The sequence below is a fragment of the Meles meles genome, chromosome 4 (assembly GCF_922984935.1).
Source record: "Meles meles chromosome 4, mMelMel3.1 paternal haplotype, whole genome shotgun sequence".
NCBI classification, from domain to species: Eukaryota; Metazoa; Chordata; class Mammalia; order Carnivora; family Mustelidae; genus Meles; species Meles meles.
In genome coordinates this window covers 107740217-107759203 of record NC_060069.1, presented here as the reverse complement: position 1 = coordinate 107759203, position 18987 = coordinate 107740217, and the positions used below count along the sequence as shown (strand labels likewise).

Sequence of the window (18987 nt, the reverse complement as noted above, 5' to 3'; positions counted from 1 at the left end):
AATTAAAAACAAGAGGAAAACTGAAGTATTCGAAAACACATAAAAACTAAACAGCACTCTATAGAACAACCAATGTATCAAAATGAAATTAAAGGAGAAGTAAAAAGTTTCTTGAGATAAGAAAATGGAAACCGAATATATCAGAATTTGTGGGATGCAGCAAAAGCAGTTCTAAGAGGGAAGTTCATAGCAACAAGTCCTACATTAAGAAGCAAGAAATATTACAAAGAAATAACCTAACTCTATGCCTTAAGAAACTAAAAAAAGAACAGAGCTCCAGTTAGCGGAAGGGAAATAATAAAGATTCCATTAGAAAATAAATGAGGGGCGCTTGGGTGGCTCAGTGGGTTAAAGCCTCTGCCTTCGGCTCAGGTCATGATCTCAGGGTCCTGGGATCGAGCCCCGCATCCGGCTCTCTGCTCCGCGGGGAGCCTGCTTCCTCCTCTCTCTCTGCCTGCCTCTCTGCCTGCTTGTGATTTCTCTCTGTCAAATAAATAAAATATTTAAAAATAAATAAATAAATAAATGAAATAGAGAATAGAAAAACAAGAGAAAAGGATAACCAAACTAAGATAGTTTGTTCTTGGAAAAGATAAAATCAACAAACCTTTAGCCAGACTAACCACAGAAAAAAGATAAAGGACCCAAATCAATCATACTATAAATGGAAAAGGAGACATTACAACTGATACCAGAAAAATACATAAGATCATAAGAGGCTTCTATGAACAACTATATGCCAACAAACTGGACAACTAGGAGAAATTATTAGAAACATGCAACTTAATAACATCAAATCAGTAAGAAATAGAAAATCTTAATAAACCAGTTATTAAGGTAAGTAAGACGATTGAATTAGTAAACAAAAATTTCCCAGTGAAGATAAGCCCAGGACCAGATGGCTTAACTGGTAAATTTTACCAAACATTTAAAGAAGAATTAACACTAGTTCTTCTCAAACTCTTACAGAAGTATCAGAGAACAGGGAGCACTCCCAAACTCATTTTACATGACAGCATTATTCTGATACCAAAACCAGGAAGGGACACTACTAGAAAAGAAAAGTATAAGCCAATATCCCTGATGAATATAGATTGAGAAATTCTCAATGAAATCATGGCAGACTAAATTCAGCAGCACATTAAAAGGATTATTCACCATGATCAAGTGGGGATTCGGGGATGGTTCAACTCATATAAATAAATCAGTGTGATACATCACATTAGCAAAATAAAAAGAATCATACAGTCCTTTGAGTAGATGCAGAAAAAGCATTTTACAAAATCCAATATCCATTTGTGATAAACACTCTTAACAAATTAGACACAGAAGAAACATACTTCAACATAATAAAGTCCATATATAACAAGCCCACAGCTAACATCATATCTAATGGTGAAAGGCAGAAAGCTTTTCCTCTTAATATCAGGAATAAGACAAAGGTTTCCACTCTCACCATTCTTATTCAGGCATGGTATTATAAGTCCTAGCTAGAGCAACAGGCAAGAATAATAAATAAAAGAAAAAAAAATCAGAACTGAAAAAGAAGAAATAAAATTATCTGTTTGTATATGCGATGACTTATTTGAAAAATCCTATAGACTTAACCAAGAAACTATTGGATCTAATCAGTGAATTCCGTAAAGTTGCAGGGTACAAGATTAACGTAGAAAAATCAGTAACATTTCTATACACTAACAACAGATTTCTAAAAAAGAACTAAATCATTCCCATTTACAATAGCATCAAAACAATGAAGATACTTAGTAATAAATTTCACTAAGGTGGTAAAATGCCTTTGAAAACTGTAAGACACTGAAGAAGGAAATTAAAAAAGACAAAATAAGTGGAAAGATATCCTGTGTTCCTGGAAGAATTAAAATTATTAATACTACCAAAAGCCATGTATAGACTGAATGCAGTCCCTATCAAGATTCCAATGACTGTTTTTATAGAAGTAGAAAAAACACTCCTGAATTTGTATGGAACCACAGAAGACCCTGGATAGCCAAGGAAATCCTAAGGAAGAAGACCAAAGCAGGTTGCCTCATACTTTTGATTTTAAGCTATACTATAAAGCTATAGTCATTAAGGCAGTATGGTACTGGCATACAAAACAGACCAATGAAACAGAACCGAGAGCCTGTAAATAACCCCAAACATACACAGTCCAAGAAATCTGAATGGAAAAAAAGATTGTCTTTTCAATAAATGGTGCTGCGGTACTTGCATATGCACATGTAAAAACATGTGGACCCATATCTTAAACCATTAAACAAAACTGGACCCATATCTTAAACCATTAAAAATTAACATGAAGTGGATTAAAGACTTAAATGTGACACCTGAGACCATGAAAATCCTAGAAGAAAACATAGGAATAAATCTCTTAGACATACATCTCGGTAATAGGTTTTTTTTTTTTAATATGACATCTAAACCACAAGCAACAAAATGAAAAGTGAACAAGTGAGAGGCTGTATTGCAAAGCTTCTATGTAGCAAAAACAAGCATCAGCAGAGTGAAAAGAGAACCTACAGAATGGGAAAAAAATATTTTCTAACCACATATCTGAAAGAAGTTAATACCCCAAATCTGTAAGGAACTTCTACAACTCAGTGGTAAAATAAAAATAAAAACACCCAAGTAAAAAGTGGGCAGAGGCTCTGAATAGACATTTCTCCAAAGATGTACAAAAGACCAACCAAGCACACAAAAAGATGCTCAACATTACTAGTCATTAGGAAAATGCAAATTAAAACCATGATGAGATACTACCACTCACCTATTAGAATGAGCATCATCAGAAAGATAAGCAATAGCAGGCGCCGATGAGAATGTGGAGAAGAGGGAGCCCTTGTGCACTGTTGCTTGTAAATTGGTACAGCCCTGAAGGGAACACAGTATGGAGGATCCTCACAAAGTTAAAAACAGAACTCAGTAAACCAGTGTGTGATTTATAATGTAACAAAGTATGTGGTGTTGTCATAAATAAATGCTAAGAAATGCAGTCTGACGTAATGGCAGCATTCTGAGGAAACAGTCTTTAGGTGACTGCTTTGTAGCTGTCTGTAGTAGAATTCTAGGTAAAGCAGAGACATGGGACCTGGTAAGATGGTTCCTGGATCACAGTGGCCTGAGGATCCCCCCACCCCACCCCAAATGATGCTCCTACATACCCCAGAAGAATCAAAACAGAGCTCTGTCCTTGTTTGACTGTCATTGTACAATTTTCACTTCATCTTGGTGAACTCTCTAGACTTCCCAAATTGTATCATTTGAAGTGTTTTATGATAAAACATTTTATCACTGGGACCATAAAAGTGTATATGGATGATGGGCTGCTAACCGAATTCCTTCGATTACTATTTGTCTTCCATGCCTTTTTCTCCCAGTTCTAAAGCAATATCAGTAGGTGTTTTTCATACAATAGCTCTTCACAAACTAATCATAATTGTAGATAAAACTATGAAAGTTTTGACAGCTATGAAAGATGTCTGTTTTTAGCACCATTTTTGACAGTTTATTAATCTACCTTTTGTACCTACAAATTGAAATTTTAAGAACTGGACATCAACCATGATATTTAACAGGCCAGCTTTGTAGAAACAATGTACTTTAAAGTAAAATAAAGAAGGAAAACACCTTGAGTTTTATGTGAGGCTCTATGACGTGTTGTAATCCCACAGTCAGGTCTTTGTTAAGCTAGTGTATAGTGGATAACATTGTTGTGAAATTTCCAGTTGTGCCTCTTACGGCACAATGAAAGCAAATGGTTTTGCCTTTAGTTAAAACATGGTGCTTGGGGCGCCTGGGTGGCTCAGTGGGTTAAAGCCTCTGCCTTCGGCTCCGGTCATGATCCCAGGGTCCTGGGATCAAGCCCCGCATCAGGCTCTCTGCTCAGCAGGGAGCTTGCTTCCTCCTCTCTCTCTGCCTACTTGTGATCTCTATCTGTCAAATAAATAAATAAAATGTTAAAAAAAAAAAAGTGGTGCTTACTGCAAAGGAAACAGTCAACAAAACAAAAAGGCAACACATGGAATGGGAGAAGATATTTGCAAATGTCACTACAGATAAAGGGCTGATATCCAAGATCTATAAAGAACTTCTCAAACTCAGTACTCAAAAAATAAGTAAGTAAAAAAATGGGCAGAAGACATGAACAGACACCAAAGAAGACATACAATGAGAAAAGAGAATCAAAGAAGACATACAAATGGCTAACAGAGACATGAAAAATGTTCATCATTATTAACCATCACGGGAATTAAAATCAAAACTACATTGTGATCCCACCTGACACCAGTTAGAATGGCAAAGATTAACAAGACAGGAAACAACAAATGTTGAAGAGGATGTTGGAGAAAGGGAGACCCTCTTAACACTGTTGGTAGGAATACAAGTTGATAACAGCCACTTTGGAAAACGTGTGGAAGTTCCTCAAAAATTTAAAAATAGAGCTACCCTATGACCCAGCAATTGCACTACTCGGTATTTACCCCAAAGATACTGATGTAACAAAAGAAGGGCCACATGCACTGCAGTGTTCATAGCTGCAGCAGGATCCACAATAGCCAAACTGTGGAAAGAGCGGAGATACCCTTCAACAGATGAATGAATAAAGAAGATGTGGTCCATATATACAATGGAGTCTTACTCAGCCATCAAAAGGGATGAATACCCAACTTTTGCATCAGCATGGATGGAACTGGAGGAAATTATGCTAAGTGAAATAAGTCAAGCAGAGAAAGTCAGTAATCATATGGTCTCATGTACTTCTGAAACATAAGGAATAGCATGGAGGATATTAGGAGAAGGAAGGGAAAAATGAAGGGGGTGGAAATCAGGAGGAGATGAGCCATGAGAGACTGTGGACTCCAGGAACCAAACAGAGGTTTTGGAGGAGAGGGACATGGAGGGATGGGTTAGCCCGGTGATGGGTATTAAAGAGGGAACTGTTGCATAGAGCCCTGGGTGTTATATGCAAATAATGAATCATGGAATACTACATCAATGTAGTACTTACTACATACTAATTACTTACATACTAACGATGTACTGTATGGTGACTAACAATTAAAAAACAAAAAGACATGGTGCTTAGCTGTTTGAATCTAGGGGAGTCCTCTTAGGGTCTTTAGAGGGTAGTATAAGCTTTTTCTCAACATGGAATCTTTTGTTTTTCTAGTAGTCCTTATCACATGACATTATGCTGTTTTGAATAATCCCAAATTAAATGTATGATTTCCAAGAAGAGAAGGTTGTGTAGAATTTAGCTAAGTACAGGTCTTCTTGGTAAAGAGAAAGCAAAGCATGCTATTGCATATTTTTGATGTTTCTAGGTAACATTGTGTAAGTATGAATTAATTGAAGGGATGATGGTAACTTTTTGGTCTGTGTTTTACTGTCTATACAGCAAACTTCTTGCAAAATCACATTGATACATAACAAATAATCACATTGATACATGTCATATAAGCATGGTCCTATTTTACTTTAAAATTTGAACCAACACATTATTTCTATTAGAAAGCAACATCCAGTTCTCCTGATCTCTAGAATAACAGCAGTAAAACCAAATTAAAATTTTTATTTCCTGCTAAATTCATTTGCCCCTGATTTTAATTTTAAATAGATTTAAGTGTCTATTTAAAAAAAAAGTAGTTCTTAAACTTCATGTTTAATTAAAGATGGAATTTTTAAAACAACAACAAAGAGCCTTGCTTCATCACAGCAACCAGAGTTCCTGTGTATTCCATATATGGCATCTTTCTGTGGGGCTACTTTCCAAATCCAACATGGAGCTGTTTCTTGACCACCTGATCATTGGGTGATCTGTGTTCCCCTCTAATAACCTCTTCTTTCTCTTTCTTTTTCTTTTTCCTTTCCTTTCCTTTTCCTTTTTTCTTAACAACTTCAGATTCTTTTTTTTGGATTTTTTTAAAAAAAATTTGACTGTATATAAGATGTGATCAGAGTGACTTCGTGAGTTAAGACAGATCTTGTCCAAAGATATACCTAAGGTCCTATCTTTAAACAAAAAAGAGAAAACCCTCCGTGTCTTCAGGCAACAGTATTCCTGATTTTCACTTTAATTGAGGAGAGATTCCTGAAAATAAAAATGCATTTATGTATGATCTATATGCTCAAGGACAGGCAGTGAGTTAGGCACTGCCATATATGTTATTATAGTGCAGATATGAAATTTAATTTGCTTAAGACAACCTTAAGGAATACAGGTTTCTTATTTTCTCCAATACTTGTTTAACCCTGGGTTGTAGATTAACCCCTTTGCTGTTTTTATTTTCTCTTTTGTTTCTGTTGATTATTGAAGGAATGAAAACAAAGGCCTCCGGTAATATAAAAAGGATTCACTTTAAATCCGAAAAGTATTTCGGGAAAGCACCTAACTATACCCCTAAGATTGAAAATATAAAAAATACATCACTCTCTAATTTAAATTTGTTTTTGAAAGTTTTAAAGCTTATTTGAACAAAGCCTCCGAGATTTTGGAAGACTCCTTTTATTAAAAAAAAAAAATTTTTTTTTAATAAAGTTTCTCATGTAGCCTGGTACTTTTTATCAGCCCTAATTTTACATGGTAGAAATAACAATTTGAGAATAACAAACTCGAATTTCTTAGACATCAAGCATAAGCACTCTTTTGTTTAAAAAGAAAAAAAGTCCATTGAAACCACCCTCCCTCCAGTTCAGTAAAACAAGAAGCATCACAGTAGGAGATAATTCATATTATAAATAGCTATGGTATTGAAGAAAGTGTTATTTGAAAGGGTGAGACAATAGACTCACAAAAGTATGAGTATTTAAGCACATATATGCAAGATTATTGCTATAATGAAGAGTTTTGAAAGTTTTCTTTAACGAGTTCTATATGGTTCTATTGTATTTTGATACTTTGTTATCCTTTTTGACTCTGTGTGGATATATGTACTTTATGCTTGTAAATCGATGATTTATTTGTTTTTGACTTTTAGATCCTACTCAAATGGGAGGCCTGAGCATGCTGCTTTTAGCTGGAGAACATGCTCTTGGAACACCAGAGGTAAGCTGGTCTTCATTCCTGCCTACTCTGCTCACACTGAGGCTTGAAAACACAGACATTTGTATTTTCATGCTCTTAGTTCTGTAGTTTTACTCTTTACAGCTCATAAGCAAACTTTATCTTTCTTTTTGTTTGTTTGTTTTGGTCAAGATCTCTATGTGTTTTGTATTGTGCCTTGAGTAGAGCAGAAGTGGTGTAAATAAACCCAAGAGGACGCAAATTAAGAGATCAGGTGCAGATTTTTGTGGTTTTGTGAACCTAAGAGAAAGAAATGGAATGTACAGATAATGAGCATTTGCCACGATTGTGTCATGGGTCTGCAGGGTGGGTCCTCTGATTCATTCCCTCTATTCATAATGTACCCTGCTTTTGTGATTTTCTCTTGTAGACTTTTGCTAGTGAGAAGATGAGAGTTTAACTGTCAAGTCTTTCTTGTACCTGAATACAAACTCTTGTTTTTGAAACATGGCATTCGAAGATTGCTTTATTCTTTAAAATGGAAAATGAAAAGGACCCAGGCCCTCATGATCTTGGTTTTATGAGATCTCTTACTTCTTTGTGGTTATTGGGCTGCTTTTACAAAACATTTTTAGGTATGGTTTGATGGGCAGATCATAGCAGTGAACCATCCCTATTTTGCATTTGTGGAATTTCTCTCTTTTCCAGATCTCTTTAACAGAGGCCAGACAAATGAACCTGTAGGTCGTATTATTTTACCACACTCAGGTACTTGAGAATGAGACTTTTGAGTCCCAACCAGAGCCACTATTTATGGCCAAATAGCAGTCAGCTCAATTCTCCTTATTTTTTTTTTTTGAAGTTATGAATATGCCCTACAGAGTACAGTTGACTCTTATTCAAATGGGGATTTTAGAAGATACCATGTAAGATACTTATATCACAGAGGCCATTATTATCTATAGTTTACGTTTGGGATCCATAGTAGTTGACCCTATATTTAACATAATTATTTTGATTCCATTTAGTTCGGTGTAGCAAAAGAATGTGTGTAAACTGGTGTACTGGTAGTTGTTTATATTGTACTAATCTTTAGCTGAGAAAAATAAACATGTCACTTTGTACCTTTGCATGCTTACTATTCAGCATGTTTTTACTTCATAACACAATAGAATTCTCGGAAACCATTTCGCTTTCTAACACATGGCTGCCTGATAGCAATCAGACTGACTCTCACTTAGGTTTAGAGTATCACAAGCATGTTCCAAAAGGTGAATGTTGGAATAATAATGCACACTTGACCTTTTCAACACAGCGTGACTCATGATTTCCAAGAATGTATTATGTTGTGAGAGGCAGCATCATCTTTTCTAACAGATTATACTATAATGGTGTTTTCTTCCTAGCTTCTTTTTTTTTTTTTTTTAAAGATTTTATTTATTTATTTGACAGAGAGAGATCACAAGTAGGCTGAGAGGCAGGCAGAGAGAGTGAGAGTGAAGCAGGCTCCCTGCCGAGCAGAGAGCCCAATGCAGAACTCGATCCCAGGACCCTGAGATCATGACGTGAGCCGAAGGCAGCGGCTTAAACCAGAGCCACCCAGGCGCCCTCTTCCTAGCTTCTGTTACCATTCTTTCTAATTTCGTGGAACACATGTAAATAAATAAATAAATAAATATTTGTAAAACTTAGATAGAAAAAATGTTAGTCAAAGAAAAAACTGCCCCCCCACAACCCCGCCTTTGCTTAAAGTTTGCCCCGGGCTCTCTTCAGGGAGAAGGTCTCCCTTTTAAGAAAAGCAGGTTTTTTACACAAGTAATTTAAACAGTGGTCAGCTTTTTATTTCTGAGGAAGGGGAACTGTTTTGAGAATTCTGAAGCAAAAGTAGTTTATAAAGGTAAATTACTTAAAGAAGGGAACCGTATAGGAAAAGGGAATCTTTGCTAAGGAAGAAGTTGCCAGCCATTTGGTCTTGAAGAACCACTTCTAAGAATATAGCTCCTTCTTACTTCCTACTTCTCATCTCAGAGGTATATTTAGGTCACTAATCTTGAGATACTGAAACAATAAAGTAATGAGTGTTATACGAAATTAACCTGTGTCTAAATATGGTTCATTTTGAGAGCTCATATTGGTACATATCATCAGTAGACTTCATTTAGCATCTGTTTTCCCTGTAAAATCTTGTCATTCCAGATATGTAAACATGGTTGTAGAATATTAGGGGCCTAGATACATAGGCAGATGATGAACAGTAAATATGTGCTTAGAGTTTCCTAAGAAAATTATCAGGGTTATGAGATGAGAGAGTGTTACAGAAGTTTCATACTGCTGACATTTGTAACAATTACTGTGATATGTGTTTATACTATTAGGTAGGACCAGTCAAATAAAGTGACATTTTACAAAAATTCAACCACGTAGAAAGTCTAATCATAACGGCTTTTTAAAATGCCATGGCAGAATTCTTATTCTGAAATACTATTCTCAAAGGGAGGAGATTTTTCTTTGTTCATTAACCTCAAACCTAACTACATAGAAAAAAAGTCCTCAGAAGTCTGTATTTTTAAATGTAGAAATTTTAATATAGGTAATAGTTGTTTAAAAAAAATTCTAGAAGGCATGTAGGCTTGCTGTAATAATAACTTTTCAGATTAATAATATATCTGGATATATTCTAATATCTAAAGTAATAAAATTCCAGATTGAAAGCTTCTTTGGCCTGTAATATTTCTTGGATCTCCCTAACATGCTCTTAGAGATTTTAGAGAGAAATCATAGGTTCTTGAGCTATCAGTGGGGAAATAATGACAAAGAAAATTTTTGAGTTGTCTTTTTCCTGAATCTTCTGATCATCTCTGATTTTGCCGTAATAAGTTTGCGGCATTATTAGGTGTACATTTGTACATACTGCTGTTGTTGAGGCAGGCTTAATTTTCAGTTGTGCTAGCTTTTGCTCTGATTAATAAAAAGGCTGAAATTTGTATTTACAGTTCGTTTGGTTCTTCTGTTTTTCACATAAATGATTAGCCGTGTATTTCCTTTATATCCAGGGTACGTTGAAATGCATTAAGATTTTTAAAAACTGCTTGTCATTCACTTATGGATGAGGAAGCAAAATAGATGAACTAGCAGGACAGACATAAAGGAGTGACCCCCCCTGCCCACCACAGGCTCAACATGCCACACTAAGCTGGCCTCTGTTGAAACTTGGTGAAATGTAATCGTGGAAGTCTCCCTAAAAAATACCCCTGAATAGTGAGGGAAACAGAAAGAATGTTACCAATGAACATCAGATTTTAGCAAACATATTTAAATCAGAAGCCAAATGGAAGTTATTTAATCAATAAAAAACAGTAAAATGATCAGCTGAGAATAGGCCTGCATAGGGCTACAGAGGACGTGAGAGGCAATCTGTTCAGCATTCCCGTCAGACTCCGGGAAGAGCAAAAGAGAAGGCAGTTACGTAAAGAGAGGTAGGCCCTTACATTTCACATCAAGGAGTTATTATCTAAAGATGAAAGGGAAGTGAATAAAGTTTATAATAATTATCCGATTTGGGGTTTGTAGAAGTGCTCTCCAGGACTAAAGATCGTCTATACTATTATATGTGTTACTTTAATAAAAATGCAAAGCTTAATAAAATTTAAGGAATAAAGGCCGGGAGTGCTGCATTTCAGGGAGTGTGTAGGGGACTGTTGAAGTCGACACATAATACAGAGAACAGCATGGATCAGTATTGGAAAGGACCATACTCCATATCTGGCCTGAGTCAGGCCCAGCAAGTCCTGACTAGGACAGAAGGAAGGGTGGTTTGGGGACTAAAAGAAAATGTAGTAAGTTAGGCAGAGTAATCCTAGCTGCTGAGAAGGTTTGAAGGCATCAGTATCTATTTAGTTGTGATGGAAAGCAAACTTTCAAATGTGTGGGAAGTGTATTGGAGGTTAAGTCTGTGATTTTACAATGCCTAGTTCTTTTATTGAAACCAAAAGATAAGACAGTAGAGTCCTTCATCCTGTAAAATGGAGCTAATAGTAATACGCACTTGCCTCTAACTCCCAAGACACCTGTGAAGATTCATTAAATAAAACCTGTAAGGCAGTTTCACTTCTCCTGAAGAGCATTCTTGCAGGTACCTGGTATTATTACCCTGTGTTGTTGTAGGCATTTCATACATAACTTGAAAGCTTAAATTCTATCAGGCATCAGTCCTACAGGATTTCGTGTGCGTTACTGGCAGGGCACACATGTGCACTCGCGCACACACACACACACACACACACACACACACAGAGCTCCTTGTCCATCGACAACTGGTAGGAAATTGCAGTTATAATTTATTGTCAATCACGGAGTGCTCTAGAAGGAGACAACTTTTTAATACCTGGTAGAAATTACTGTGTAGGAAGTATGACTTCAGCAGAGTAGCTGAGTTAGCATAAAAAGTTAGTGGAGAAGTTGCTAGCAAATGATGGTTAACTTCCTTTATCAAGGGACTAGACAGTTTATATGTAAGAACTGAACAGTGTAGGAGCTGTGTGCCATCTTTTCACACATTCAGTCACATGGCAAGTATTTACCTAATGCTAACTACATGCCAGTCCCATCAGAGAACAAACCCAGACACGAATCTGGGCCGTCATATAGCTCACGGGGTAATGAGGTACAGGGTTTTATATACAGCAAATTCTTCACATACTTCTGACTTCAAAGGAGATTTCACTGATTTTGTTGATCACCATCTGCCTGGTCACAAGTAAAACAGTCATATGTCCAAATTTCCATATGATTGAAACTTGAAAATTAAATATTAAAAATTAAATATATTTTGTTTCATGTTCATTACATCAATCTCTCACTTCCTCCAGGGAGCCCTTCCTGATTAGTTGAGCCAAATTTGATACCTCTTGTTCCTGATCGTTGCTTTTACTGTCAGTGTTATGCATTATAGCTCTTGATTATGTTTAGTTCTGTTCTTTATTATAAACTCTGTAATAAAAGTCTTTAATTTTTTTTTTTTCTCATTGTATACAATGTGCAAGTCTTGATTCATCCAGAAGATGTTAAGCAACTTGAGGTCAGGAACATTGAATTAAACTGCAGGGCTCCTTACTTGCTTGTGGAGCAGTCACTGAACTATCACTTACTGAGTACTTCTTTATTCCTGGTATCATTCTGAAACGCATTACCTAAAGAGTAACTCTTCATCTCCACAACAATTCTGAGTTAAGTCTACTTGCTTCACAAGTAAACATTAAACCATTAAGTGAGGAAGTGGAAGCAGAGAAGGGCTAAATAACTTGTTCAAAGTTATTTTGAAGTGCAGACCTGGGATTTGAACCCCGGAGGACTGGGTTCAGTCCTCATGCGGTATCTGGGGCCTTTATGGTTCAACCTCCACACAGCCGATCCCAAATCTGGCTTCTACTCCTTTCTTCTGTGGCGCACTGTGCTGGAGCTTTATAGGGCCGTTTAGTGAATGCTTTCTGGATCAGGCACTGTGCTAAGCACTTCCATGGATTATCTCATTTCATCCTCCAACAAGCCCTTTGAGGTTGGTGTATTATTATTTATTCTTATCCCCCTTTTATAAAGGGGGATAATCTCTCTAAGCTAAAGAGATTGCATAGCCTCTCCAAGATCATAGTGTGACAAAGTCCTAGTGTCAGGATTTACCTAGTTGGTCAGGCTTCCAGGCAACAGTAGGTTATAAGCAATTAAGGTTTTGTGGAGTCAAAAGTCTCAGATGGATTTTTGACTATCGTTGGCTCTCCCAACCCTCATGTTGTTCAAGGATCCGGTGTATTTGTTAAATGAATGAAAGATTATGTCCACATTTTAAACACTGAGTTTTAAGTTTAAAACACATTCCGATAAAATTAAAATTCACATGTCTTTATTATAATTTCTGACATCAGTGAACTAGGGGAAATTATTTTTCCACTGGTTGGTGCATTTGAGCCTGTTTAATATGTGCCTTTCTTAGGCTACTACTAATTTGTCTATTCCACTGTGCTTAAATGCACTGAATTCTCTCCCCCCGCCTCCCACAAACTCTTACCCCTGTCCCATCAAAGCGTTCATTTCCTTCTCACAGTTTTCTTTTTTTTTTTAAGATTTATTTATTTATTTATTTGACAGAGAGAGAGAGAGATCACAAGTAGGCAGAGAGGCAGGCAGAGAGAGAGGAGGCAGAGAGAGAGGAGGAAGCAGGCCCCCCGCAGAGCAGAGAGCCCGACGCGGGGCTCGATCCCAGGACCCCGAGACCATGACCCGAGCCGAAGGCAGCGGCCCAATCCACTGAGCCACCCAGGCGCCCCCTTCTCACAGTTGTTTTTTTTTTTTTTTTTTTTATTCTTTACAGTTGAGTCACATATTTTGGTCTTCTCGCCCAGTGACTTTTTTTTTTTTTTTTTCATTTTATTTATTTTTTCAGTGTAACAGTATTCATTCTTTTTGCACAACACCCAGTGCTCCATGCAAAACGTGCCCTCCCCATTACCCACCACCTGTTCCCCCAACCTCCCACCCCTGACCCTTCAAAACCCTCAGGTTGCCCCAACCTCCCACCCCTGACCCTTCAAAACCCTCAGGTTGTTTTTCAGAGTACATAGTCTCTTATGGTTCGCCTCCCCTCCCCAATGTCCATAGCCCGCTCCCCCTCTCCCAATCCCACCTCCCCCCAGCAACCCCCAGTTTGTTTTGTGAGATTAAGAGTCATTTATGGTTTGTCTCCTTCCCAATCCCATCTTGTTTCATTTACTCTTCTCCTATCCCCCTACCCCCCCATGTTGCTTCTCCATGTCCTCATATCAGGGAGATCATATGATAGTTGTCTTTCTCCGATTGACTTATTTCACTAAGCATGATACGCTCTAGTTCCATCCACGTCGTCGCAAATGGCATGATTTCATTTCTTTTGATGGCTGCATAGTATTCCATTGTGTATATATACCACATCTTCTTTATCCATTCATCTGTTGATGGACTTCTCACAGTTTTTTAACTTCTAAACCTATCTCATGAGGAAATACCCTAGATTTACATTTCCTATTAAATAGCAAATGGTCTTTTTGAGCTTGCTTTCTTTCCGGGTGAAGTCAGTGTTCACTGCCCACTTTGACAGGAACTGTTGGCCAGCCCAGCCTCGTTCACATATCAGCAGTGTGGGGCTCTGGGCTCAGGGAATCCGGTCCTTTTGCCCAGCTTGACTGACAGGCATCTGCCCTTCATCTGCTGAGTTCCCAGGCCACGGTGCTCCAGACAGTGCTGAACTTGCATGGGCTCTTCAGTCTCCCTGAAATGGTTGGAAAGGGGTGGCACGGAAGGTGGGCCGCACGAGAGCTGGGACTGAAAAAGGAGGGTGGAGAACTAGAGGATAGACAAGAAGGGTGGTGGTTGCTGCTGTGCTGTGTGGCTGAGAACTTGTTCTTTATGCTTACTGCGTTCTATCTCCGCATTGCCCCGTTAAGAAGGCAGAGTGCGGTTGTTACCTCCTTTGTCACGTGAGGAACCGGAAGCAGGAGGGGGCTGTGATGTGTCTCAGCTACTGTGGCAGGTACTTGTAGGCACGGCCAGGAGCCCCTTCTGGACTCATACTAGCTCTGTCGCATGGCTTAGAATGATGGGACAACTTCACTCAGGCTCAGGTGTCACCCTGGTAGCCCTGGGGTCCTGAGTCGAACCCCGGACTTCTGTTCCTTTCAGCCAGATGCCGTGTACTCTCCTGGTTTGGGAGCATGCGATTCTGTGCGGGGTTATTTGGTGATGCTCCCCAGGGTAGCTCAGTACTCTGCTCAGCCGTGGCTGGGTCCTGGTGTCAGCTAGCCAAGTGCTGTGCTTCTGTACTCTGATTCTCTCTGACCTAATTTAAGTTTAATTAAGGGTGGCTTTATTTTAATCCTTAAAAACATTTTGAAGGACTAACCTGGATGTAATATGCTTACATTTAATTCACCTGTGTTTAAGTACAAGTCCATTTCAGAGCTTCATTTAACATCTCCTATTAAATGCAAATTAAATGATCACTCAGGTACTCTGTTGGAGAAGAATACTTGGCAAAAGCTGCCAATTGTAGGAAAGACTCATTGAGGCTGAACAAGAGTGAGAATCAGTTTACTGGCCCTGGGCATCATGAGGGATCTTTACCCTTGAACTCTGAAACAGAATCCTCTACTCCCTCTCTCCTCCCACCAAAGACAACTGCCCTGTGCACGGGCACCTTCCCCTCCCCCATCCCGAAACCCTTTCAGTGAAAGGCTTTCACTGACCTTAGAAATCCTGGCCTTGTCCAGACCCTTTCCCTCAGCCCTGACATCCTTCCAGGCAATTACTGGGGCCTGGCAAATACCATCTCTGATTTAATTGGGGCCCCACATCTCAGTTGGTTTATTTTTTTAACCTTCTAATTGGTCTCCTGCCTCCAGTCACTTCTCAGCCAAGGTCATCCTGCACTCCACTGACAGAATTATCTAACTACCTATCTCTCATCATGCTGCTCCACTGAGTGAAAACCTTGGCTGGCTCCCCATTGCCTTCAGCCTAATTTTCAAACTTTGTAACAGAGAATTCAGATTTCTCTCAGTTTGATTCATCTCCCACTACACTCCAGGCTTCTACTCTTCGTCTGCACTGAGAAAGTCATTGTTTCTCAGTACACAGGGCACCTGCTTCCATACATTTCCTCCTGCTGCTACCACATAATTTGCACAATTCTGGTGTCTTCTCCTAGGCATATCTTAGATGTTACTGTCTTAATAACTTCTGCTTATCCCAGAAGGAGTGAAGGCTACCTACCTCTCTGTCTTCAGAGGCCTTACTCTGCCACTGTGTTCTGCCACCGTGCACTTAAATCTTAACTGTGTAGCTGTCCCCACACTTGGATTAGAAGCTACTTAAGGGCCAGACACTTTGCCTTAGTTATCATTTCCTTCCCCAGCACATAATGCATACAGATGGAATGTAAGCTTCTTAAAAGTAGTGCGCAGTCTTTGGGACTGGCACATAGTGGGTTTTTATTGAGTATTTGTTGAAGGAGTTGAGTATCAACAAATGTTTGAAATAGCAAGGGCAGAAATGTATGGTTCAATTGAAACCAATGCACTTACCCTTTTTGTTGACTGTGTGTTTATCTGAATCTAGCTGTGCGGGACTGCAGTCTTCCACCTTATAAGGTAGGAAAAGGCTGGTGCTAATACCTAACTTTCCAAAGCACTTGTCGTGCATCTAACTAGTGTGATCTTGTTTTATATCAGGAGGCTGGATCACATTTCTGTATCTTCTGTTTGCATGATGTCAAGTGTACTTGTGGCAAAAGATACTACTTTGTTGTAATCTTAATTAGGCTAATAATAACTCTTTCTTGGTTATTGAGAATTACGGCTAAATCAAAGGGAAGTTTGGATTTAAGGGACATTAACAAAACTTTGCTTTTAAGAATCCCCTTAGCTCTTTCTTACTTGGGCAGATAGCTACACCTAGTGGCTTTATGGATTATTTCAGAGACTCTAGGAAAAGCTTTTGGGGTTTTTTTTCTCCCTTTATTTAACCTCTGCTTATTTGGTGTCTTTTCTTTCCTCTTAATTAACGAAGCGATATCTTTGACTCTTATATATTCTGTTATATTTAGAAAGTACGCTGGCCCCAGCCTAGGAATGGAGATTGAGGAGTTGATATTATTTATCCACAAAATGCAAATCCCCATATAATAAGTAATTTGGAGTACCATTAATACAAATAGCAAGGTAATAAGGTCTGGGACCCTCTGACTAGTACTTAAATAGGAACCTTGTGTGCAAAATACTCTCTTACTTTTATGGATATAATCCCAGATTTCTTTACCAAATGTGTATATTTATCAGTATATGCACAAATGTACACCCCTCTGCCTTGGATGCCTTATTCGTCAAGCACACAAGAATGAATTTCTACATACATACATTTTCCGTATCACTGAGCCATATTTACATTTTGAGATTTTTGATGGAAATATGTCTAGCATGTATCACATGCATTTCTGCCTTTTAATAAAGGCTATATTTTATAATTATCCTTATCTTGACAACTTAGAACCATAGTTATAAATATTAATTACTTGAGTCAACTGAAGCCTTCAGGAGAAACTTTGAGACTCTTTGCTCTACTTTAATTTCTTTTAGATAGAACATAGTGCTTTACAAAACATTTGTGTCTGTTGTTTACAGTTTTTTCTGTCCTCTCCCTGCCTTTGCTGCTGGTATTGGGTTTTTTGTGGTTGTTGTTTGGTTTTTGTTTTTGTTTTTGCCACCCTCTTCCTATTATCCCCACTCAAGGCCCCTTATCATTTTGGCTTCAATTTCTGCTGTGGACTAGAGGTAACCACATAGCTAGTACGATCCCAGTTCTCCAGGCTCCTGAATTTGTGCTGTTTACACCAAAAATATATACTAAATCCACAGTGCTTTCAAGTTAAGAGTAACAAATGCCTTAAACTTATGGGTAAAGTTAAAGGTTACTGGATTTTGAGAGATATCTTAGAGTGAGATGCATAGCTTAGTGATTCTGTTCTGCTATTTTAACCATTGGTTAGTCTTTGTTGTGTGATTCTTGGCCAGGTCATTGAGATTTCTTTGCATCCACACACACACAGAATCAAGGCAGTTAACAGATACTCAGTGTACATTTGCTATGCATCTGGTGTGTGGTGAGCACAAACATGCATGTGTAGACTTCTTTGATTTCATAGCCCAATTAATATAATGTGTGGAGGATTACAGTTGCCTTGATAATTACTTACATTTGAATTCTCTATTCAGATAGAAAGTTGTATTGATGACCATCCATTTTAATGATTTGCAGCGGGTCTCATTTAACTTTAAAATTTTGTGACTTGTGTAGTTATGGCCAAATAATCTATAAACAGCACTTGAAGAGAGAGTTGACTTTTCTTCTTATAGTTCATATGAACTCTAAGCCATAGGGTAACTAATCTTCTCATAACTGGTAACTTTACCATGTATGGTGAAATAGCTATCTAAAGTAAGAATATATATTATATAGACTTTATGCAGTTTAGCTACCCTAAATATATTTGATTCCAAATATCTTTTGTAGATTGTCACATATATAATCTATATTATATATTACTAAATTTTAAGACACTTCATAATTTTAATTTAATTCTAGGCTTGATTTTAAAAAAATTTTTGATTATTTACCAAGATATCTGGGAGCTACACATAAATGATTTCTTTATAAACCAAGATAGTATTGGTTTTTCTTCATCATTCCTAGATAACGCTATATTTTGTTCAAGTATTCCTTTCAGTGAAGGAATTCTTTGTGGCTAGTAATTTCAGAGTTCCTTGGCCGCCTTTTTAGTGCATTTTGTGTCTCCTTGGCTTCAAATTCTTGGGAAGTAAATAAAAACACCATTGGTTGGGCCATTTGGCATACAGTTTGCCAAATAGTCAAGTGATAGGGAGCTGGTCTTTGGCAACCAGACCACAGGTGGCAAATGAACGAAAGCTTTTGCACCTTCTCTGGAGTTCATCACTGGAAGAAGATGGCCATTACTCTTTCAAATACAGAGACGGCAATTAAAATTTCAGATGCTGGTTCTTGCCCAGTGACCTATAATAATGTTAGAGGAACACATCTTAAATGTCTAATGAAGAGGTTTAGTGAGAAACTCCATTTTTAGGAACATAATCTGGGTGACTGTCATCTGTTTCCATAAGATTCAACCATGTAACATAATCATATGCAGCTCTTAAAATTATATTGGAAAAGCTTTAACACAGGAAAAATCATATATTGTTAAAAAAGCATTCTTTAACTGTAGTACAGCGTCTTTTTTTTTTTTAATTTTATTTAATTATTTGACAGAGAGAGAGATCACAAGTAGGCAGAGAGCAAGAGGGGAAGCAGGCTCCCTGCTGAGCAGAGAGCCCAATGCAGGGCTCAATCCCAGGACCCTGGGATCATGA

The 18987-nt window shown here is 37.9% G+C and overlaps 1 protein-coding gene across 5 annotated transcripts in view; it reads left to right on the top strand.

Moving 5' to 3' along the window:
• Positions 1 to 18987, top strand: part of BBX (BBX high mobility group box domain containing) — a 275675-nt gene that overhangs the window by 195886 nt on the left and 60802 nt on the right. For all 5 annotated transcript variants that reach the window (XM_046002282.1, XM_046002284.1, XM_046002283.1 and 2 more), the window contains one exon: positions 6996 to 7063. In XM_046002282.1, the coding sequence (XP_045858238.1) occupies positions 6996 to 7063 (68 nt within the window). The remainder of the gene's footprint in view (positions 1 to 6995; positions 7064 to 18987) is intronic.